This window comes from Medicago sativa, chromosome 3 (assembly GCF_051527215.1).
Source record: "Medicago sativa cultivar Bolivia chromosome 3, Bolivia_mono, whole genome shotgun sequence".
NCBI classification, from domain to species: Eukaryota; Viridiplantae; Streptophyta; class Magnoliopsida; order Fabales; family Fabaceae; genus Medicago; species Medicago sativa.
Window position 1 is genome coordinate 72,357,992 of NC_140751.1, and position 22,650 is coordinate 72,380,641.

The 22,650-nt window shown below is 34.2% G+C and overlaps 4 protein-coding genes and 2 non-coding genes across 6 annotated transcripts; 1 reads left to right on the forward strand and 5 right to left on the reverse strand.

The window, feature by feature from the left end:
• Window positions 1–4,720: 4,720 nt before the first annotated feature.
• On the reverse strand, window positions 4,721–4,806 carry LOC146939912 (small nucleolar RNA SNORD24). The gene has a single exon (XR_015033590.1). It is a non-coding gene; the product is annotated as a small nucleolar RNA SNORD24 (small nucleolar RNA).
• An 89-nt stretch (window positions 4,807–4,895) lies between these two features.
• LOC146939913 (small nucleolar RNA R12) lies at window positions 4,896–4,975 on the reverse strand. Its single transcript, XR_015033583.1, has one exon. It is a non-coding gene; the product is annotated as a small nucleolar RNA R12 (small nucleolar RNA).
• Window positions 4,976–9,132: 4,157 nt separating this feature from the next.
• On the forward strand, window positions 9,133–14,191 carry LOC146939914 (phosphoinositide phospholipase C 6-like). The gene is made up of 9 exons (XM_085753465.1): window positions 9,133–9,650; window positions 11,442–11,641; window positions 11,743–11,878; window positions 12,163–12,399; window positions 12,480–12,700; window positions 12,781–12,898; window positions 13,307–13,459; window positions 13,539–13,625; window positions 13,702–14,191. The coding sequence occupies exons 1-9, from the start codon at window positions 9,327–9,329 to the stop codon at window positions 14,005–14,007; spliced, it is 1,782 nt and encodes a 593-aa protein (XP_085609591.1). The 5' UTR covers window positions 9,133–9,326; the 3' UTR covers window positions 14,008–14,191.
• A 679-nt stretch (window positions 14,192–14,870) lies between these two features.
• On the reverse strand, window positions 14,871–16,470 carry LOC146939915 (uncharacterized). Its single transcript, XM_085757957.1, has 4 exons — window positions 16,178–16,470; window positions 15,870–16,072; window positions 15,431–15,765; window positions 14,871–15,171 (listed from the first exon to the last, which is right to left on the reverse strand). The coding sequence occupies exons 1-4, from the start codon at window positions 16,275–16,277 to the stop codon at window positions 15,138–15,140; spliced, it is 672 nt and encodes a 223-aa protein (XP_085614083.1). The 5' UTR covers window positions 16,278–16,470; the 3' UTR covers window positions 14,871–15,137.
• Window positions 16,471–16,768: 298 nt separating this feature from the next.
• LOC146939916 (uncharacterized) lies at window positions 16,769–18,012 on the reverse strand. Its single transcript, XM_085749832.1, has 2 exons — window positions 17,944–18,012; window positions 16,769–17,431 (listed from the first exon to the last, which is right to left on the reverse strand). The coding sequence occupies exons 1-2, from the start codon at window positions 18,010–18,012 to the stop codon at window positions 16,769–16,771; spliced, it is 732 nt and encodes a 243-aa protein (XP_085605958.1).
• Window positions 18,013–18,964: 952 nt separating this feature from the next.
• Window positions 18,965–21,450, reverse strand: LOC146939917 (uncharacterized). The gene is made up of 4 exons (XM_085757958.1): window positions 21,228–21,450; window positions 20,939–21,105; window positions 20,509–20,834; window positions 18,965–19,187 (listed from the first exon to the last, which is right to left on the reverse strand). The coding sequence occupies exons 1-4, from the start codon at window positions 21,322–21,324 to the stop codon at window positions 19,154–19,156; spliced, it is 624 nt and encodes a 207-aa protein (XP_085614084.1). The 5' UTR covers window positions 21,325–21,450; the 3' UTR covers window positions 18,965–19,153.
• Between the last annotated feature and the right edge of the window lie 1,200 nt (window positions 21,451–22,650).

Here is a 22,650-nt window from a genome sequence, read left to right on the forward strand (position 1 = left end):
TGGTGTTCGTCTTCTTCATCTGCATCATGCTGAAGTGCCTCGTCTTCGTCACTTTCACTACTAGCTTCTTCTTCTTGTTCTTGAATGTTGTCTGGGATGTCTTCAAACTGACAAGTGAAAATATCTTCTAGGCGGGTTTGTGTTTGTGGTTGCGTTTGCGGTGGTGGTTGTGAAGATGAGGGTTGAAATTCATATTGTGTTTGTGAGAACGGTTGGGTGTACGGTAATTGTTGTGATGAATATGGGGGTTCAAATTCATATTGTGTTTGTGAGAACGATTGGTTGTACGGTAATTGTTGTGATGAAGATGGGGGTTCAAATTCATAGTGTGTTTGTGAGAACGGTTGGGTGTACGGTAATTGTTGTGATGAAGATGGGGGTTCATATTCATGTCGTGGTGTTTGATTGTGTTGAGGTGTTTGACGCGGTTGCGATGTTTGACGATGTTGTGGAATCTCCCGGTTTTCAATCGTAACCGATAACTCAATGGAACCGACCGCATTAAAATATTTATGAGTGGCAAACATATCTGCAATGTCATCGTTGTCGTATATTTCGGTGTCATTATACTGGAATTGACCTTCAGCAAAGGTCTGTGGTGCTCGATATATAATTTTGGATATCACCTGAGATTCACTAAGGTGTAGCTTCTGCTCTATTCTTTTTTTCAAATGATCAATGGTGCTCTTGATGCTAACGTAAAAACATTTTCTTTGCTCACTTTCAAAAAATGAACCAAATTGATTTCTTGAAACTTTTCCATTGTAATGGACAATGAAAAATATATTCTCTGGTGTGGGTGCCATTGTTGTTTTGTGTGTTGAAAAATATTTGCAAGTTCGTAAGTGTTAAGAAGAGACTAATATAGGCGAATGCATGGGTTCCAAACAAGCCAACATTGCCACGTGTCAAACATTGAGTGGCTGATTCATTCCCGCCATTTGAAATGGCGGTACTGAACCAAAAGTCAAGCACGCGCTACAGTGCACTGTCAGCCTTGCAGGCGCGTGACAGAGGAAAGCACATGGCAGCACGCGCTACAGTGATGCACAGGCGCGTGACAGAGCCTTTTAGTCAACAACAAGGACACGTGTATGAATTGTAGTGGCTGAAAAGGTCATTCCCGCCGTTTGGAATGGCGGTAATGGAAGGCCATGCTGACAAAAATTGATCATGCTGTGCTGAGAAAAATTAATCATGCAGAGAAAAATTTAAGATTCTTGAAACTGTGCATGCATGCTTGAAAAGACCACACTGAATTATTGAAACTAGCTGTTGTGGAAGTATTCGTAAGACTTAAATTTTCCTTCTATAAAATCAGTTATAAATTGCTTTCAATCAATCCTTTATTTCCTTGTGAAACATAACATACCACAAAGCTTTTCTTTCCTTCTAATTTACAAGATGGGAGACATCCTTTATCTAGGCAACAAACATAGATCCTGTCATATTTCAGAAACTATTAATGTAAGTTAATATTATTTTATTCCATTGAAACTCAATTATATTACTATTATTTATGTATAATTAGTAAAACACCAAATAAGTGTTGATTAATTTTTCATTGTATTTATTTATTTGTAGGACGAAGAACAACATTACCTTCGAGTTCGCTGTCATCGTAAGATTTCCCCGGCGCCCCCAACCATTGAAGATAGCTTAAGGTCAGCCGGATTGTGGGACTTTACTAAGTTAAACAAATACAACGTTGATAATCGTTTAATTGCCGCGTTGTGTGAAAGATGGAGGCCGGAGACACACACGTTTCTTTTTCCATCAGGCGAGTGTACAATAACGTTGGAAGACGTTCATATGCTCCTTGGTTTAAAGATTAACGGTGAACCGGTTACCGGGAAAACGGAAGTTGGGTGGGAGATTGTTGAACCAATTTTAGGAAGTAAGCCAATGAATACTCGACATGACGGGAAGAGTATAAAATTATCATGGCTTGAAGATTATGTCAATGGTGATGGTATGGCAGGTCCCCCCACGACTCTAAATATGTTTAGAGCCTATGTCTTATACTTGATAGGCTCTCGAATAATGCCTAATATTAGTGGTAACCTTGTACATTTATCATTTTTGCAATTGTTGGATAAATCACCTGAGGAGGTTGGACAATACAGTTGGGGTTCAGCTTGTTTGGCCAGGCTATATAGATCCTTGTGTGACGGCGCAATATATGGCACTAGCGACATGCCTGGGTGCACAATTCTCTTACAAGCATGGGCGTGGTCAAGAATGTTATGCTTAGCTCCCGTGCCCAGACAAACACCACAAGCTGATACACAACTTCCGTTGGCAAATATGTAAGTAAAATAAATGTTATTTTTTATTAATTTTTAAATACATTTATCCAGCCTATGTTAATTATAACATTTTAAAAATTAATTAGATGGCTAGCACATGGTAATAAATTCGTGGAACATCCTCGGCATAATCTCGTATCTATACGTTCAAAAATCGACACCATGACATATGATCAGGTATTACATTTTTTTTTCGTGATTGCTTTTTAGTCAACAATTGAAGACTAATATTCATTATTTTTAAACAGTTCTCCTGGAGGCCTTATCTCAAATTCCATTACACCAACGAAGAAGAAAGCCATATACGGTCTGCCAACACATATCTCATCAATTTTCAGATAGTCGAGAGGCATCAAACGGATAGATTTCGGCTTCAATTCGGCTTACCACAATATCCACCTTCCTTACCAGATAATTTGAAAGCTTTCCACAAAATTAATTTGACAAAAGATAAAATTAAAGGCTCGTGGAGAGATAAGCATCATCGTCAAGTCCAAAACTGGAACCAACGACATCAATTAGCACTTCAGGGCGTTCGGTATAACCATGAGGTTTATCCAAATCGTCAATAATTTGCATGGTATTGGGAATTTTTCGGAAATCATCTGTGGCTTTCTAAAGATGTATTATTGACAAACCCAAGGCAAGCATGTGCAAGAATTTTACCACAATTGTCGCGTGACTATCCTGCAACGCCAGAAACCTATACGGTGCCAGATGAAAATATGTGGTCAAATACACCTCCAACATACAACCAATTCATGACACCTCCACCCACTAACTTTGACCAAAGCTTTAACCCATCCACCAACTACAACTACAACCAAACTTACCAATCACCTCCACAACCCACAAACCAAATCTTATGTAACACCCCAATCTCATATCCAACCTATTCTCAACAAAGTCATCATGGAGAAAGCTCTCGAACATCAAACTATTCATTTGATGACTTTAATCCAACTCAGTACACCACACAAACCAGTTACCCAGACCAATCACAGTACTCCTCCTTCAACCTACCAACCCCCCCACACATTGTAAACTATCCCCAAACAAACTACGCACCTCATTGGCCAAATTCACAAACAAATACTATAGAAAGTCTAGCAGCAGAGTTTAATGACGATGACTTCGTTAACGAAATCTGGACCAACTCAGCTCCACAAGTGCAAAATGAAGTCACTATGGAAACTAATGATGATGCTGAAATTCCTGATGAGGATGTGGAACAGGAAGAAGATGAGGAAGAGGAAGAGGAAGAGGAAGAGGAAGAGCAAAATCAACGACCCGTACGAACTAAAAAAGATAAATTATGTGCTACGGGAGATCATAGTTTACATTGGCGTAAATGGTTGCCGAGGAGAAAGTAGTTTTTGTTTTTATTTCGTATGAATAAAATAATTAGTGTTCTAAAATTAATAAATTAATATTTATTATCATTAATTTTCATTTATTATTATTTGTGTTTTAAATAAACAAATAATGGCCAAAAAAAAACGGTCATATTAGGAGAAATTGTCCGAGTATAAATAACCGATAGTTAATAACGTTATGTATTATGCGTTCAAATAAATTAATATGTTTTTATTTATTATTAAACAAATAAATTAATATTTTTTTATTTATTGTTAAACAAATAAATAAACAAATAATGGCCTAAAAAATAAAAAAACGAAAAAAAAAAGTATTATTCATTCCCGCCATTTGAAATGGCGGTACTGAAAAAAAAATAAAAAAAAAAAAAAACAAAACCTGCAGCGACGTGACGGCCGTCAGAACGACGGCTCATTCCCGCCATTTGAAACGGCGGGAATGCAGAAAACGACAAAAAAAAAACCCCCAAAAATTGAAAGTGGGTCATTTCTGTATTTTTTTTCAATAGGGGGTCAACTTTGAAATTTTTTTGGCAAACAGGGTCGGAAAAAAAAAAAATTCGAGACGTACATTTGGAGAACCACTTTCAGAGAAAACTAAGTATATGACGCAAAATTAATTTACAATGAAAATATGGGCTGTTGTCTTCATATGGTTGGTTGGGTAACAGGAGCTCTTACAATATGAAGACGAATGCACGTATGGTAACATTCTTAACTTCCTTTTTCATTGTCCACGAGCTCCTGTGAACCATCCTACCATATCTTTTTGGCAAATGTGCATTAAGGTATCAAGGAACATCGGAAAGGCATTGAAGTATTTGAGGACCAGATGTGCATATAAAAATAATAAGATGTTCCATATATGTACTTCACAGATTTTGAACACAGTCCAATCAAATTTCCTACATAAATTCAGTCCCTTAGATGTTCATTACCAAAAGTTCCAGTAATCATCAATTAAACAGATAAATGCAACATGATCACATGGCATAATAATTAAAATATATGTAAATGTGCAATAAACAATTAAAGGGCCTCAGAGATCTTGGTGGATAAAAATTCATCAAGTGGGTGTTATTCCCATCAAGAGTAGCAAATATTTTACTGCATCATTGGCCCAAAATTTACCATTAGACAATAATTATAACAAGGTAAAATTAACAATAAAAAGCATAAATAAAACGAAAATTAAAAAAATTAAATATGATGTTGTCAGAAGTAGCTGGTTGTAATCTCATCTATGATAATATCAATGGGAATCCGATTGATTTGTTTCATCATTCAACATCATATATAATAGACCAACGTAAAAAAAGTAAAACAGATTACTTGAAAATTTTAAGTATATAGTGATGAGAGAATGAAAAACAAGTTGAAATAACAACAACAAAAATGAAGAATCGAAACTATTTGTAACAAAAAAAAAAAAAAAAAAAAGTTCTTAGCAGAAGAGAATGAAAGAAGAGTATCGGCTGCTGGAAAAAATTAGGGTTTGAGATATTGATGCAAAAGCGTAGTGAAACATATTTATAAGCATGGATTTGCGTAATGGGCTATGCTCATTTTTGGATAACGGGCTTTGTTCTTTGATCCTACTTTTACCACCCCGCTAACTTCTCATGCGCCTCCCAAAATTTTCAAAATACACTCGTTCTGATTTTTTATGCTAATTTCTTGTAAATATTTGTATCTATTTGTAGTGAATCATTGATAATGTATTGAAGTGATGCTCTTTCCCTCGGATGGCGGTCATTGTTGGACCTAAATGAGTAAACAAATTTGTGGTGTGTTGTTACTCGATCATCTAATCTTTTATCTTTGTTTGTTGGTTCGATTGTGATTTTGATTTAAATTAAATTTCTAAATTAGATTTAGATTTAGATTTGTTGATGTTGCTTGCGACTATTTTGAATTATAGTTTTCATTGATACCTTTGCTACACGCATTAAAATTTATTGGTGTGATTTGAGTATGAATTCACAACATAAGATTAATATGAAATTGTTAAAACGGTAAAGACAAATACATATTATAATAGATCGGAAAAAAACTATAATAACCTTCTATATGTTTTCGGAGAAATGCTAGCAACAAACATTTTTCAACACGTTCTTTTTTATTGGTTAAAATTCACATGGGTCCACCAAATTATGTGAGACTCGTGTGAGTTAGAACCAATCAAAGAGAGTGTATTGCAAAATATATGTTAAAATGTGTATTACTAACATTCCTCATGTTTCGATAAAATAATCTAGCTTATATTATACTATGCCACATAATATATTATTTTCATACAAAAATATCGAATCACGTATTTGTTTGGTGATTTTTGTTTTGACTGTACTTCCTTCTTCTTATATTAAGTGAGCCTTGTACTTTACATAGTTTTGAGAGTCTTATCGAGTACTAGTGCATTTCTCATTATCATAAACGAGTATTAGTGTCCTCGTGCGCTTAGCTAAGTTTGTTGGGACAATGCATAAAATATGCAAGGTCCGGGGTTCAAACCCCAACCACTACAAAAAAAAAAACTAGTGATATACCCGTGCTTGAAAAATATATTGAATTGGAAAGTAGAATATATTGAATTGAAAATGATGAAAGTAGTATTAATTAGAATATAACTGGAAAAAGTAATTAATATTCCATTGAAAAGTGAAATGAGTCAATTATTTAGAACCTTTTCTTTTTTGCAAAGGACTCAGTTATTTTGGGACTGAGCGAGTGATATTTTTTTTTTTAAAGTAAAAGATGCTTATAGCATCTCATTAATAATAATGTTGTTAATACAATCAGGGAAATGAAAATAGATAGTGAGACTAGCTGATAATGCGGCTTCTCCTGCTAGAACATGGACCACCTCATTTGCTTATCGCACGTTGAACTCCACTCGAGAGTTTGTAAATTGGGAAGTGAAAAGTCTTTTACACTCTGAAGTAATATCACCAAATTCTAAGATATCAGACCTACTGGAGTGAAAAACATCATCATTTGCTATTTTGGAATCTACCACAAAATCGACATTATCCATCTGCACGCCACTTAACCATTCTAAAGCATAAAACAACCCCAACGCTTCACCTACAAAGATTGAGCATAAAGGAGAAAAACTCAAGAGTTTTTGCTAGAAAAAAGCTCCAACGACATCACGTACACACATGCCTATACATGTACGATTCCAAGCCTGCGAAAAAAAAGCATCATGCATTTCAATCTACCTTGCTGTGGGCGCTGCCAGCGCACATCAGAAGCCACACCTGAGAAGGAACTCGACGGCACCGTACTTCTAGTGTGCAAAACCGACGGAGCTTGGTTGTGGTTGTTTACATTTTAAGGAATATTAGAAGATTGTCGGTCTTCTATAAGCTGACGTACTCTATCGACAACATTTGCACATAACTTATTTTCATTGGAAATCTTCCAAAGTTTAAGGTTTATTTGGTAGATTTTTGTTATTGAATTTGTATGGTGAATTTAAGCACGTAAATGTGTTGTATGCCTAGATTTTACTAAATAACAACAAAATTTAAAGGAGGGTCATTAAAATGACAATTAACATACTGAAATTACGATTGCAATTCATTGAAATTCTTAGAGAAATGTCTCCAAAATCAATCAGTCCAAACATAAATTATAAGTAAATCTTTTAAAAAAGGGGAATTAGTCACTTTAGTCCCTGAATAGGAAATGAGTAGTCACTTTAGTCTCTGAATGCAGAGAAATTGCAAAACAGTCCCTGAATTTAGGGCTGGAAATGAGTCGAGTCGAGTCGAACCCATCTGAGCTCGACTCGACTCGATAAGAATTGGTTCGGCTCGAAACTCGACTCAAGTTCGATACGAACTTTTTTTATGGCACGAGTTCGGCTCGTTTAAAGTTCATGAACAACTCGGTTCGACTCGTTAGCTCGAATAGCTTCTTTAAAAAGCCATTTTATAATATTTTTTTGACCTTTATAACTTTTTAAAAGACAAATATTAAATATTAATATCGTAATTTTTTTTTTGAAAGAAAATATTAAATATTAATATCGTAATTGTGCCTCAAAATCTTGAACTTTCAAACGTTGGAAGCCGCAAAAAATTCATTATACTGTTTTTGCTTTGCTTCACTGCTTTTGTTAAGCATACACAGGAACCCATTTTATAGCTAACTTTCCTCTCTATTGTTTTGAAATAACCGATGTGGGACTAAGATGTTAGTTTATAAGCTTAAACTAAGGGAGTACTATGTTACAACATTTTAGCATTCATTCAAAATAATAACCCACTTCTAAATTTCAATATATACAAAATTTCAATATATATATATATATATATATATATATATACACACACACACACACACACACACACATATAATCGAGTCATCTCATGAACCAACCGAGTCGAACTATATACAGATCAAGTTCAGCTCATTTATTTAACGAACTTAATTTTCAACTCAAGTTCAACTCATTTGGTTCATGAACCACGTTCAACGAGTTAATTGTCGAATCGAGTTCCAAACTATTATCGAGTTGGTTCGGTTCATTGCCAGCCCTATGTAGACTCTGTTGGTCAATTTCAGGGACTAAAGTGACTAACGAAGTCTACATCCAGGGACTAAATTGATTAACGGAGTCTGCATTCAGGGACTAAATTGACTAACAGAGTCTACATTCAGGGACTATTTTGCAATTTATCTGCATTCAGGGATTAAAGTGACGACTCCATTCCTATTCAGGGACTAAAGTGACTAATTCCCCTTTAAAAAACTATTATTATACAAACTCAACAGTTTCCTCTTAAACCTTTGATGCTTTACCACGACCAATGACTTGCTACACCTACAATGCTACTTTCATTATTTATTTATTTATTTTCAGGATTCCATCCCAACATCCTCACATGTTACATTGTCAATGTGAAAACAATAAATTCACACTACCATAAGTTACCTGGCACTATAGTACGTATATTTTTTTCAATGAAAATGGTAATCGAAGCTCTTGGGACACTAGTTAAAGAATTAATTATAATACTATTATGTTAAAAGTTATGTAGTCAATTTTTTAAAAGTTTAAAACATGTCTTTTACAATTTAAAATTTCCTTTTTTAGCTCTCTTAATTTCCTTTTTTAGCTCTCTTAATCAACGTCTTGGAGTTGGTTAACATAACCATTTTTTAATTCATATCGTTGTTCTCAAGAAATTTAGTGTAACTAACATTTTTTGTTTGGCCGGACATAAAATGCATGCAGCTTGTATTAAAATAATTTTTCCAATAATTGTCAACTATACATTAGTACATTTTATATGCAGGTCTTCCTGACTACATTTTTTTTCCAATCACCTAACCTCTAGAAAAGAAAAAAAAACATTTATTGTGTGTGAACTAAGATTACTTTGTTTTCTTTGACCTCGATCTCATGCATAAATATATGTCTTAAGTATTACTCAATCAAGATCTACCACATAGAACAACACTTTCATAGGTGTTAGCCATTGAAAACCAAAATCATTTTCTTACTCATTTCTTTTCAATTTTCTTTTGTGTTTTCTGTCTATAAACTCTCTTCCACAAAAGGGTGTGAGAAATTATTTGCTCATTCAAAACAGAGGAAAACAGAGGATCTCTGTTCTAAGCCAAATTGAGAATGAAAAAAAAGATCATCAAGTTGTTAAGCTTTTTGACCAAAAAAGGTAAAGTGAATAAGGAAGAACCACCTTTAGATCTTAAGGAAGCTTTTTCCAAGTTTGCAAATGGTGAAAATTACATGTCAAAGGATCAACTACTTAGATTCATGGTGGAATATCAAAGAGAACAAAATTGCACCTTATTGGATTTGGAGCCAATCATTGAAAAGGTTTTGAAAGTGGAAAGTTCTAACAATGAAACTAGCAGTATTGCAGGACTCAGTTTGGATGACTTCATAGATTTTCTGCTTCTAGATGATTTCAATGGTCCCTTAAAGGATGAGGTATGCACTTTCTAGTTAGTATATATATTTTATGCTAATGTGGTTCTTGATGATTTTCTGCTTCTTGAGAATTTGATCATTATAGCTTCTAATTTTGTTTTATTGATAACTTTTTAGTTTTTATGTTGAGTTTATTAATAAAAAACCATTTGAGCAATGTGGCCTGCACTTTACAGTTAGTATATATTTTCAAGGAAATGCTAACTTGTTCCTTAAAACACAACTTAATGAGTTAAATGTAAATTTTTTTTCTTGAAATTCGTACATTAAATTTAATTTATTTTTAATTAATTGAATACGCAAGTATTAAGGGAATATTTCTATTTTAAGTTGCTTAGAATATAAGTTAACATGACTTATATTTTTATGGGTAGTGATAACTTGTGCTCTTAGGACACATGTTAAGAAACCCCAAAGAAGAAATATTCTCTAAAATTTTGTGCATTCAATTCATTAAAAAATTAAAGATTAAATGAAATGTACACATTCCAATAATCTATTTCTACTATTGATTCATTAACTTGTGCCTTAAGGAACAAATTAACATTTCCCTATTTTTATTGGGTCATGTTAACTTGTGCCCTTAGGGCACAAGTTAAAGAATTCAAAAGTAGAAATATTCCCTGAAATTTTGTGCATTCTATATTATAAATTCAAAAGTTAAATTGAATGCACACATTCCAACAAAAAGTTACTATATTGGGTTCCTTATCTTATGCCTTAAGGGCATAAGTTAAAATTTCCCATTTTTATTTGTCAAATCTGATTGTGTTGCACTTACACTAGAAACTCAACATTCATTGGTGATTGGTAGCCAAACATTTTATTATTTGGAACAATGATTAATTAATTATACAGCACTTCTTCCACTTCTTTGTTAGTAGTATTATTTTTTTCTCTAACAACTTCCACGTACCCCACCAAAGTGTGAGATTTGTGAGTGGTCAATAACTCAACATTCATTGGTAGCCAAACATTTTATTATTTGGAACAATGATTAATTAATTATACAGCACTTCTTCCACTTCTTTGTTAGTAGTATTATTTTTTTCTCTAACAACTTCCACGTACCCCACCAAAGTGTGAGATTTGTGAGTGGTCAATTGCAAGTTCATGAACCAATTTTCTATGTACCCCACACGCCCCACGGTTTCTATACGGAGAATAGTCTCTATCGCGGTGGAAACTCAATACGAGTATTACAGTAACAAAAAGATAAATTTGATATTATGAAAGAGCCAAGATAATTTTTTTTCATAACAAAAAAACTAAGAGGTTCCTGGTTCAAGTGGCAAAAATTTCAAAATTGTTAGGTCGGACGTTATGACCGGGATTCAAATCCCAACACCTCCACTTTGTGTGTGTTAGTTTACGATAACTTTACCATTTCATCTATCTAAAAAAAAAACCAAGAGTTTTATTGAAATAAAGTTTAATTTTCTTATTTTATGTCTTATATTTTTTTATGTCTTTTATATTTTACTATATTTTCGTAATATTTTGTTTTGTCCCCCAATGAAAATTCTAAGTGTATGCATATATTAAATTAGAGATTATTTCTTAATTCAAAATGAGATGATTTTTATTCGGTACGTAAGTTCTCAATGGAGGTTGAAACCTTTGATTAGATTAAATAATACATATTCTAATGAAACAACTAAAAAATTATTAAAACGATGAAGAGAATACAAATTTTATTAAAAATTCTAACACTTTGTTTTTACAAAAATCTAACAGCTTAACTTTTAGTCCTGACTAATAATATGAAAAAATTTATGTATCTCATTGCAGGTACATCATGATATGGAAGCTCCCTTGTCACATTATTTCATGTATACAGGACACAATTCCTACCTTACTGGAAATCAATTTACTAGTGAGAGCAGTGATAAACCAATTATAGAGGCTTTGAAACAAGGTGTTCGAGTAATTGAACTTGATTTATGGCCATCTTCAACTAAAGATGGTGGTATTAAAGTAGTTCATGGAAAGTATGTACTATTTATTAGACCACTAGAAAAATATAATGCACCATAGAGTTGGATGATTGTTTTCTTGAATCTTATGGTCTTACTTCTTGAAATCAATGCAGGACTCTCACCACTCCAGTTGCACTAACCAAATGTTTGGAAGCCATAAAAGAATATGCATTTGTCAAATCTGAATTTCCAGTGATTCTAACTTTAGAAGACCACCTAACACCAAAACTTCAGGATAACTTTGCACAAGTAAGCATTTTTTTGTAAACAATCACTCTCAACCTATAAGCACTGACACATGACGCAGACACCGGACACAACACTATCACATAGACACCTATAAATAGAAGTGATTGAATGTAATATATGTGTCGTTTTCAGACACCATCACGTGCCGGACAATATGCATGTCTTCAATCTAAAACATCAGTTCTACAAAGCTTAACCATCTCCTATCTAGTTAGATAAGCATTGCTATACCTTATGACTATTTTGCTATTCCATATTCATCATCATTTTTTCTATTCATGCAGATGGCAAATAAAATATTTGGAGAAATGCTTTATTGTCCTACGACAGATTGTATAACAGAATTTCCCTCACCAGCATCGCTAAAAAATATGGTACTTATATCAACTAAACCACCAAAAGAGTATCCTCAAACTGATCGTGCGAATAATCATGTGTCAAATGGAAGTGAATCGTCTGAAGATGAAACATGGGGACAGGAACAACAAGATTCTATGGCTAAACAGAAAAATGAGGACATGGTAAGGAATAGGAAATCATATATCCATCATTTCACTTTTCAGAAAAGAAAAAGAAATCTGAATCATCTGTTCTATGGCAGAAAGTAAATGGTGAAGAGATGGAAGATATTAGTACAAGTTATTACAAATCAAACCAGCAAGGTGCGCGTGAATACAGACATTTGATTACAATCCATGGTGGAAAATCAGAAGGTACTATGAAGGATAGACTAAAAGTTGACGGCGGTAAAGTTAAAAGGCTAAGTTTGAGTGAGAAGAAACTCAAATCTGCTTCTGAATCTCATGGAGCCGACCTAATTAGGTACCTATCAAACTTGATTTCTATACAGATGCTGAATTAAACCTACCATAAGGCTTGACATGCATTGTTATGTTTTTCAGGTTCACGCAGAAAAATATCCTAAGAATTTATCCTAAAGGAGAACGTGTTCAATCCACAAATTTTAGGCCACATTTAGGGTGGATGTATGGAGCTCAGATGGTTGCATTCAATATGCAGGTTAGAATTGTGTTTTTGGTATATTTGGTATTTGAGAAATGATATTTTGACACAATTTGACAGCAAATTTCGACAACATAACGCAATTCAAATACATGGTTAATTACGTTCATGAATTAGATGGTTAATAATATGAAATGGTGACCACCAAAAAAATAATAATATGAAATGGTGTTTCAACGTATTAACTATCCATCAAACCTAATTAACCATGATTTTCAAGCATTGGCATATTGCATGGTCTCTTGTTCCAGCCTATTAGAGAACCTTTTAAAACAATAGTGATATTAAGCATCTGCATAATGCAGTTGCGAAGACATAAGAAACCATAATGTCGTGGCCATTCCGCATACATTTTTTTAAAACCTTGTTGTCATATTAGGAAATAAACACTTTTTTTTATGACAGGGGCATGGCAAATCACTCCGATTGATGCAAGGGATGTTCAAAGCGAATGGAGGGTGCGGTTATGTGAAAAAACCTGAATTTCTAATTCAAGAAGTTGCAAATAATGAGGCTTTCGATCCTAAAAGAAGGTTTCCAGTGAAGCAGATATTAAAAGTGAGTGTAACTTTAATCACTTTACAAAAGGGAATAAGTTCTTTCATGACATCTCAATATTTTTCATGTTAAAAAACAGGTCAAAGTATACAAAGGAGTTGGCTGGAGGTCAGATTTCAGTTCAACGCACTTCGATCGATTCTCTCCACCAGACTTCTACACAAAGGTTAGTACTCAATTGTATAGTTCTTCTCCACACATTTTGTAAATTTATTTGACTGATCAATCTGATTGCGTGACAGGTTTGTATTGCTGGAGTGGGAGCTGATAGTGTGAAGATGAAAACAAGTGTAAAGATGGACAATTGGTATCCTATTTGGGACGAAGAGTTCGAATTCCAATTGACTGTTCCAGAACTCGCGTTGCTCCGGATCGAAGTGAAAGATAAAGATAAGGGATCAGACGATTTTGCTGGACAAACTTGTTTGCCTATATCAGAGCTAAGACATGGATTTCGGTCTGTTGCTTTGTGTGACAGAAAGGGAAAAAAATATAACTCTGTCAAGCTTTTACTTGGATTCCACCTTGAAACTTTAAATATATTGTAGACGTCGTTCATCCAAATATGGGAATCGGATTCACGCATTAAATGCGTGACACATTCATTTATTTTGGTAGTCTTATGATAATTTGCTGAAGGTATAATGTTAGTCATGAAGGTCATTGTAATGATATTTATCTTTATCTTCAGCTGCTTGTGAAATAGTATTATGGGCTACTATGTTAATGTTATCCTTTCATCTCCATCAAGATTAATAGCAAACCAGAATTAATTAAAAACTTCCAATATATTTAACAAGGGCCTTTTAGATTTAACAATGACTAATAGAATACCAGTTTTAACATGTACAGTGATGCCTAGACCTGAGACCAGGAAACTATGATATATAGGTTTGGAAAATGTGATGCATCCCACCTTAAGCCTTGCTTCCCAGCTTCCACCCTTGCTTAGCTCATTGTTACCTTTACATGACTACCAGAAATAGTAGGGTAGGGTCCAACATTTTCCTTAAACAAAATATTCCATACTTAATTTAGTGTAATAATCTTTATTTTGATATTAAAGTTTTGTAGCTTATGCAAAGATCAATCCGAATATTGAACCAAGTTGAGTCAAGTTGTTTGTTGACAATCAAAGGGCCGGGTCAGACCCTATGACATCCAAGTCATTGACTATAGTTGCAAAAAATACTACAGACTATTTGGTAATATTGAACCACGTATTTTGTCATCTAATAATTGTATTAAAAAGAACCTCATTTAACAAAAGATTATTTTGGAAATTCAATTTTCCTAGTAGTTATGAAGTTTTTCTAAAAAAAAGGAATCAGAAGATTTTTTTTAGGGAATAGGAATCAAAAGATGTTGGGGACTTCTCAGCAAAAATTAAAAACACCCAAAACATATCACATGGTTGAATTTAGTACCTCTATATGATATATACTATTCTCCGGTGGACATTCATAATCCAAGCATTAAGAAATCAATTACAATTATCACGAATTACTTGGCACGATAAAAACATTCACCAACAATCACCAAAGGCATAGTATGTCCAATATGAACAGCTAGCAGAACTTCTTAAATGATGTATACGAACCAGCGCAGGTGCAGCTTGGCATAGCATAACAACGGATAAAATAAAAGACAAGAGGATTGGATTGCATGAGATCCAAAACTAATCTATCAGCTCGCTGAGAGTGCCAGCGTACCTGAACAAAACAAACAATCAAAAGACCCATAATTATGTAAACAAGAACCGAATGGGAAAATACGGTAAATCATATAGAAGGCCCAATTGACAACCTATGAAAAAAATGAGGCTAAACATATTGTAAGGGGGGTGGAAACCATTGCTATGTATCAAGTAATTTCAGATGCAGAGAAACATATTGGAAAAATGACAAACAATCTAGTTCTAGAGACTAAGATTAAAATAAATTGCAAAATAAGAAAGAAAAAAAGAATTACCAAGTATTGCTCCCTTTCATCCTGAATTCCACAACCTCTCTCATCAATCTATTAGCAAACAATGTGGCTTGAAAAGTTTGATATTCCTTCTCAGCATTCCTGGCTCGAAAGGTAATATGGTAAAAGACTCCATTAACTAGTTGCCAAACAGCCATCTCAAAATCGACAAATCGGTAGTTTGTCTTCATCTTTAAATTGTAATCATCTATTGCCAACTTTGCACATTTGGTTAGCATATCAACCAAGGGACGATCCGTTTTGAAATCCAAAACGGGCACACCGGGCATAGGACCTCTGCCATTTTTAGGATCGGCCAAATATTTGGCATCAAAAATCTGTTCAAGGTTACCAAAAAGAAGAAAAAAGGTTTACTATTATAACATGAACATCATAAAAGGAAATAGGAAATAGCTAGTTGAGGGATATGAAATTTGAGTACGTCTACAATGGTACCCAGCTCGGAAATACTTCTGTATCCACGATCCTCCACTAAAGTAGGACACTCTTCATCTTCAATATCATCAAAGTAAACAAACTTGTCCTCAATAGCCTTAAGTTTTTTCTCCTTTTTGGTAAGAACCCGATCACAGCTAAAGTCTTTCACCATAAGAATTGTTTCTTTGTATGTACTCGTATTTGTATCTAATAGAAAAGTAGAGAAACAATCTTTAGTATAATTAAATTTGTACAAGAATATATAATAATATTACGGAACATATGTTAAACTGAATAAATAATAAGGATCACCAGCGACAGTATCAGCAGCGACAGCAGGTGTTGGACGAACTCGGGCTTCCGAGGGAGTAGGAGCAGCAGATAAGGAAGGAGGAGGAAGAGAATGTTGCATTTTTTGACGTCTGAGAATAAGAAGAACCAATTCTGACCTAGGTTAGATAGTTACACCTCTTAAATTATAATAATATTTAGCGTCAATTTAAAAAGGTTACAAACCCTAAGAAGCCTAGAATCACAGAACAGGGAAGGGAATTATGAACAAAAATAAATACGAAGAAGACGAGTGAAGAACGAAGGAGGGAGAAGGGGGATAGAAAACGAAGAAGAAAATCAACTCTGAAAGTGAAAACAAAACGCGATGAGGTTGTATTTAAATAAGTACCAATGAATAAGAAGTATTAAGTGGTCGGTCCGTTTGGATTTTTTTTTTTTTTAGAGAAATATGCTTATAGCATTTCATTGATAATCAAGGATTCAATACAGTTGGGTATAACAAAATAGGTAATGGGACTAGCGAGTAACGTGGCTTCTCGTGCAAGAGAATGAGCAACACCGTTAGCTTGTCGCCTAATAAACTCCACCCTAGAGTCAACAAAAGTAGAACTAAAAAAATGAACGACAAGAAGAAATAATAGTGCCAAATTCAGAAAGGTCGTTCCTTGACGAGAGAAAGGCATCAGTCGTCAGTTTAGAATCCAAAGCAAAGTCAACCCTGTCCAATTGCAGGTCGGCTACCCATTGCAAGGCCGCATGCAGTCCCATAGCTTCGCCCACGTCGACAGACACAAGACAAGGGAAACTAACAGCCTTGGCCAAAACAAATGTACCATTCGAGTCACGGATACAGAGACCAATACCTGTTCGGTTAGAAGGCGAAGAGAAAGCAGCATCGATGTTACATTTGTACCGACCCGGAGGAGGGGGCTGCCAAATGGTGTCAATAGGTTGACGTGAAGAGGATGCACCCCCATCTGTATGCAGCGGCGTCTGCTGATGAGCAGAAGACGACAGAGTGGTAGGAGAGTTGGCCAGCTGCCAATCAACAACCAAATTATGAGCATGCTCCACAACCGTTGCGCTTGATTCCGTAACATCATCCCAAACTCGCAAATTACGGTGTTTCCAAATGCTCCAGATCACCGCTGCGAGACGTTGACTTAACTCGGTAGATAAAGTTTCTAACAAGTAGAAAATAGCAGTCTCTGCCGAACCATTGTTAGATAAAGAATGTTGAATACTACCCCACAAACCAGTCTGATTCCATACCTGCAGAGCAAACGGGCAATCAAAGAATACATGATTAAGATCTTCTTGGTTCGAATCACATATCACAGCTAGCACAATTAGTCCGTTTGGATTTAGTTATTTAGTTTTAGGGTATGTCATTTTACCCTTTAGCCTTCAAATTGTATTTCAATTTCGTTTCATCTTTTTTTTTTTGATGGTGGCCGGGGTTCGAACCCCGGACCTTGCATATTTTTATGCATCGTCCATACCAACTGATCTAAGCTCACAAGGACAATTTCGTTTCATCTAACATCAATCAAACAGTTTAATAAATATATTTTTCTCTTTAAAACTTTTTACTCTCAAATATTCATCCACAATTTTTGATCGTATTAGATTCTATTCTAAATTATGAAAATTCCTATTAGTGAGACTTGGATTTTCGGTGTGTTTGTTTTAGCTTAAAAAAATATATTTTGTGTTAGAGAAAACTGATGCCTTTTTAGAGATTTTAAAAATAAAATCTAAAACTATTGGTGTTTGTTAACTACCCAAAAAACTAATATTTCTGGTGTGAAAGAAACAGTCGGGTTTTCAAAAATAAGGAGAGCACCATCCATCAGTTGGTAGAGAAAGTCAAATTACATTCTTTCTGGTGGATGAAGGCTACTAATATTTCCATTCGGCCTAATTTTCATATGTGGTGTTCGAGCCCTTTTGTTTGTTTGGGCATTGGTTAGCCTGTATTTTGTGTTCTCATTTTTTGGACTCTGTATGTGTACTCTGTACGTTTGAGGATTCTTGAGCACACCTTGTGCTTGAGTATCCTTTTTTGTTTCTAATATATTCCATTTTTGCTTGTTCAAAAAAAAAAAAACTATCCAAACAAGTGATTAAAGAAAAAAGGATTTTGAAAAAAGTTAATCCTAACAGCAGTAGAATGATCACCATATTCTCTGTTCAATCGACGGTAACTATAAACACGTATAAATCTTCGGTTATTATATGTGCCATTTTAGATGTTACAGGGTCTTATATTATTTACCGTGCTAGTTATTTGAGAAGCATATATAAATTAAGACCTTTAAAATTAACTTATATTACCTTCTTTTTAATTTTAAAAAACCATTGCATAATATTGTCTTCACAACTACCGACTGATCTCTGAATACAAAAATATCTATGAAAAATTTATGTTATCGGAGTATTTTTCTCGATTATTTTTTAACCCCACACGTAGCAAAAAAAAATCAATACTATAATTGCATATAATACTACAAGCTGTTAGAGTATTTATTTGTTTTTTTATCAAGGTATCAAATGCATACGAATATTCATGAAAACTTAAGAACCTCATTTAATAAAAGATTATTTTGAAAATTCAATTTCCCTAGTTGTTATGCAGTTTTTCGACACATAGGAATCAAAAGATCTCACGGACTTCTCATAAAAATTAAAAACATAAACCAGGGTTGAATTTAGTACGTATGTGACACACACACACACACTATATATATATATATATATATATATATATATACTATTCTCCGGTGAACATTTATATTTCAAGCATTAAGAAATCAACCACAATTATCACGAATTACTTGGCACAACAAAAACATTCCAAAGGCATAGTATGTCCAACATGAGCACCTAGCATAACTTTTTAAATGATTCAACAAACGAACGCAGGTGCAGCTTGCCATAACATAATAACGGATAATATAAAAGATAAGAGGATCAGATTGCAAGAGCCAACCCTTAATCTATCAGCTCCTTGAGAGTGCCGGTGTACCTGAACAAAACAAGCAAAATAAAAGACCCATAATTATGTAAACATGAACCAAACGAGCATATACGCTAAATCATCTAGAAGGCTCTCAAGAATCAAGGTAAAGGTTATATAGACCGAATTTAAAAACTGAAAAGAAAAAAAAATGCAATAGAAGAAAAGCAAATAGATATTTTTGTTAGGAGTTAGCTGACATCCCCACTGCATGGGAGGTTAGCCTTATCCCCTTTTTTCATTGGACAAAAAAACTCAATTGCTATTCACATGAAATGTATAGTAGTGAAGGGCAAAATGATAAACTACATATTATTCCTTCTAGAACAAAGAATCATATATTCACAACCTATCACCTATTGGTGCCAAGATTAATAAGAGACAAAAGTCATTGTCCAGCAGATCTACAACACCCCGTAACCCGTGTCTGGAGTCTGGACAAACGTTCCTCCAGCTTGTTTGGGAGTTTGGAGGGGAGGGGAAGGGAGGACTTAGGAGGGTGGAAAATATAGGGGAAATTAGAGGAATGTTTCACATTTTTTGAAAGAGCAATTTTGTATAGAATAATAAATTAATGCTTATGATTAATATATTTTTAATTTTAAAAATATTATAACAACAAAGATTAAATTTGAAGAACTCATAAAAACCCTCCAAAAAATCTCCAAAACCCTCCTCCAATACAATTTTTTAGTACCTCTAAAGAAGGAAAATTTTGTATTATGAAGAAAAATGAACCCCCCAAAGCCCTCCCCACCCAATGTCGTCTATTTCTTTCACTTGCTCTTTCCTTCCCCCACCCCCAAACCCTCACCTCCTTTCTCTTGCAAACTCGCAAACAAAGCCTAAGAGTTGAAAAAAGGGAACATGGCTAAGGGCTCCATAAAACGAGAGATGTTAACTTTTCCGTTTTTAATATATAAAAACACATTACAAAGGAAATTCGAGATCTAGTTTACAAAAAGAATTAGAAGAATGTGCTGATATTGTTTTTAAATATAACCCAAATTGCATAGGAACAAATGAAAAAATCATAAAATAATGGGAACAAAAGGGAAACAACCGAGCAAAAAGCAAAGCTAAAATTACAAGGTAAACAAATTAGAGGGCAGGGCATCACACTGGCATGCTGTTAAGAAATATCTTAATTACATCCAAAATGTCATTCACCGAAGATGGACCCTGGCAAATTAAAAACCCCAACTAGAGTGTGTGTGTGTGTGTGTGGAAACCATTTATGTATCAAGTAATTTCAGATGCAGAGAAACATATTCGAAAGATGACAGATTAACATAAATTGCAAAATAAGAAGAAAAAAAAAAAGAATTACCAAGTATCACTCCCTTTCATCCTGAATTTCACAACCTCTCTCATCAATCTATCAGCAAACAATGTGGCTTGAAAAGTTTGATATTCCTTCTCAGCATTCCTGGCTCGAAAGGTAATATGGTAAAAAACACCAGCAACGGGTTGCCAAACAGCCATCTCAAAATCGACAAATCGGTAGTTTGTCTTCATCATTAAATTGTAATCATCTATCGCCAACTTTGCACATTTGGTTAGCCTATCAACCAAGGGACGATCCGTCTTGAAATCCAAAATGGGGACAGGATCTCCGCCATATTTAGGATCGCCCATATTTTTGGCATCAAAAATCTGTTCAAGGTTACCAAAAAGAAGAAAAAAGGTTTACGATTATAACATGAACATCATAAAAAGAAATAGGAAATAGCTAGTTGAGGGATATGAAATTTGAGTACGTCTATAATGGTACCCAGCTCAGAAATACTTTTTCTTCCAATATCCTTAGACAACTTTTCAACATCGTAACCAAACTCCTTAAACTTTTCCTGCTCCTTGGTATGAACCCGACCACGATTAAAGCCCTTCACCATATAGGTTATTTTGTATGTCCTCGTATTTGTACCTGATAGAAAAGTAGAGAAACAATCTTTAGTATAATTAAATTTGTAAAAGAAGCTATAATAATATTATGGAACACATTATGAATATGATATGTTAAAGTGAATAAATAATAATAAGGATCACCAGGGGCAGTATCAGCAGCGACAGCAGGTGTTGGTGCTGGACGAAAGCCGGCTTCCGAGGGAGTAGGAGCAGCAGAAGACGAAGGAGGACGTTGCATTTTTTTGGCGTCTGAGAATAAGAAGAACCAATTCCAATTCCAAAGCGCAGGACGAGTGAAGAACGAACGAGGGAGCAAGGGGATAGAAAACGAGGAAGAAAATCAACTTGAAAACAAAACGTGATGAGCGAGTGTAACAACAAATAAGTATACCCATGAATAAGTCGGTTCCTTTGGATTTAGTTATTTAGTTTTAGGGTATGTCATTTTACCCTTTTAGCCTTGAGATTGGGTTTCAATTTCGCTGTATTAGATTATATTATAACTGCTTTGGTAAAAAAAAAAAAATCTATTATAACTTATTAAAATCCTTACTAGTGAGAATTAGATTTTGGGAAATAATAGATTTTGGGTTAGAAAAATAGAGATTATATGAAAAATTATAATCTATTTTGTGTGTATTTACCTTAATAAATGTTTTTTTTATTAAAATAATTTAGTTCGTTTGGATACAACTATATAAAAGCAATTTTTTGTTACAAAATTAGTCCAATCTTTTGATCCATATTTTCCCTCTCCTTTAAAAAAATCGATTATTTGAGAAGTTGCTCTTAACAGCTTCTCATTTGAAGCTGTTTTTAGATTCTGATTTTTTTAAAAAGTTGTAACAAACGGATAGAATGCTCTTAAAGTGATTATTTTTTTTAAAAGTGATTTTTTTTCTTAAAAAAGCTATAACAAACGAGCTATTAAATTTTGTCTCTTCTGCCGTCAATCAACTAGGGATGTTGGCGGTGCAGGTTGTTTCGATTTTGAGGCTATAAGTCATCTTAACCGTAAGATAGAAAAACATGAGACTTTATTTGTTTTGGTTAACTTTTAAAATAAAAACCGTACCAAACCAAAACAATGCGGTTCAGTTAGTTTGCGGTAAGAAATGCAAAAGACAAAAAAGTAATTTAAAAACAATGTTTAATTTAAAAACATGGACCAAAAAGTAACCGTCTCGGTAAGAAATGCAAAAGACAAAATTTTTATCATTCTTTAAAAGTTTCAATTATTGCGGTTTGGTTCAGTTGGTAAAATAAAAACCGCAAATCATACCAAATCACACGGTTGATTCAGTTTATGGTTTTTCTATTGAGTTAGTTCGGTTTTGAACACCTCTACTGATTTTTTTTCTCTCTACAACTTTTACTCTCAAATACTCATCCATAATTTTTTTTCATTGAATCAAATTCTATTCTAAATTATTAGAATTTTTATCAGTGAGACTTAGGATTTTACCTATTCGTCTTTAAAATTTATCTTCCCTGCAAATATGATTTTCCTGGCATTGAGTCCTGATCCATTAAGTGGAGCTAAGTGTAGATCAGCTGCTTCTTA

Bases quoted from the DNA above. Each gene is read 5' to 3' on its own strand.
- LOC146939914 (XM_085753465.1), top strand. From the start codon at position 9,327: ATGAAAAAAAAGATCATCAAGTTGTTAAGCTTTTTGACCAAAAAAGGT. The intron at 11,642-11,742 runs GTATGTACTATT...AAATCAATGCAG, and splicing joins ATTAAAGTAGTTCATGGAAA to GACTCTCACCACTCCAGTTG. The intron at 12,400-12,479 runs GTAAGGAATAGG...GTTCTATGGCAG, and splicing joins AACAGAAAAATGAGGACATG to AAAGTAAATGGTGAAGAGAT.
- LOC146939915 (XM_085757957.1), bottom strand. From the start codon at position 16,277: ATGCAACATTCTCTTCCTCCTCCTTCCTTATCTGCTGCTCCTACTCCC. The intron at 16,073-16,177 runs GTGATCCTTATT...CTTTTCTATTAG, and splicing joins CGCTGCTGATACTGTCGCTG to ATACAAATACGAGTACATAC. The intron at 15,766-15,869 runs GTACTCAAATTT...AACCTTGAACAG, and splicing joins AGCTGGGTACCATTGTAGAC to ATTTTTGATGCCAAATATTT.
- LOC146939916 (XM_085749832.1), bottom strand. From the start codon at position 18,012: ATGGATGGTGCTCTCCTTATTTTTGAAAACCCGACTGTTTCTTTCACA. The intron at 17,432-17,943 runs GTAGTTAACAAA...TTTGCTCTGCAG, and splicing joins CAGAAATATTAGTTTTTTGG to GTATGGAATCAGACTGGTTT.
- LOC146939917 (XM_085757958.1), bottom strand. From the start codon at position 21,324: ATGCAACGTCCTCCTTCGTCTTCTGCTGCTCCTACTCCCTCGGAAGCC. The intron at 21,106-21,227 runs GTGATCCTTATT...CTTTTCTATCAG, and splicing joins CGCTGCTGATACTGCCCCTG to GTACAAATACGAGGACATAC. The intron at 20,835-20,938 runs GTACTCAAATTT...AACCTTGAACAG, and splicing joins AGCTGGGTACCATTATAGAC to ATTTTTGATGCCAAAAATAT.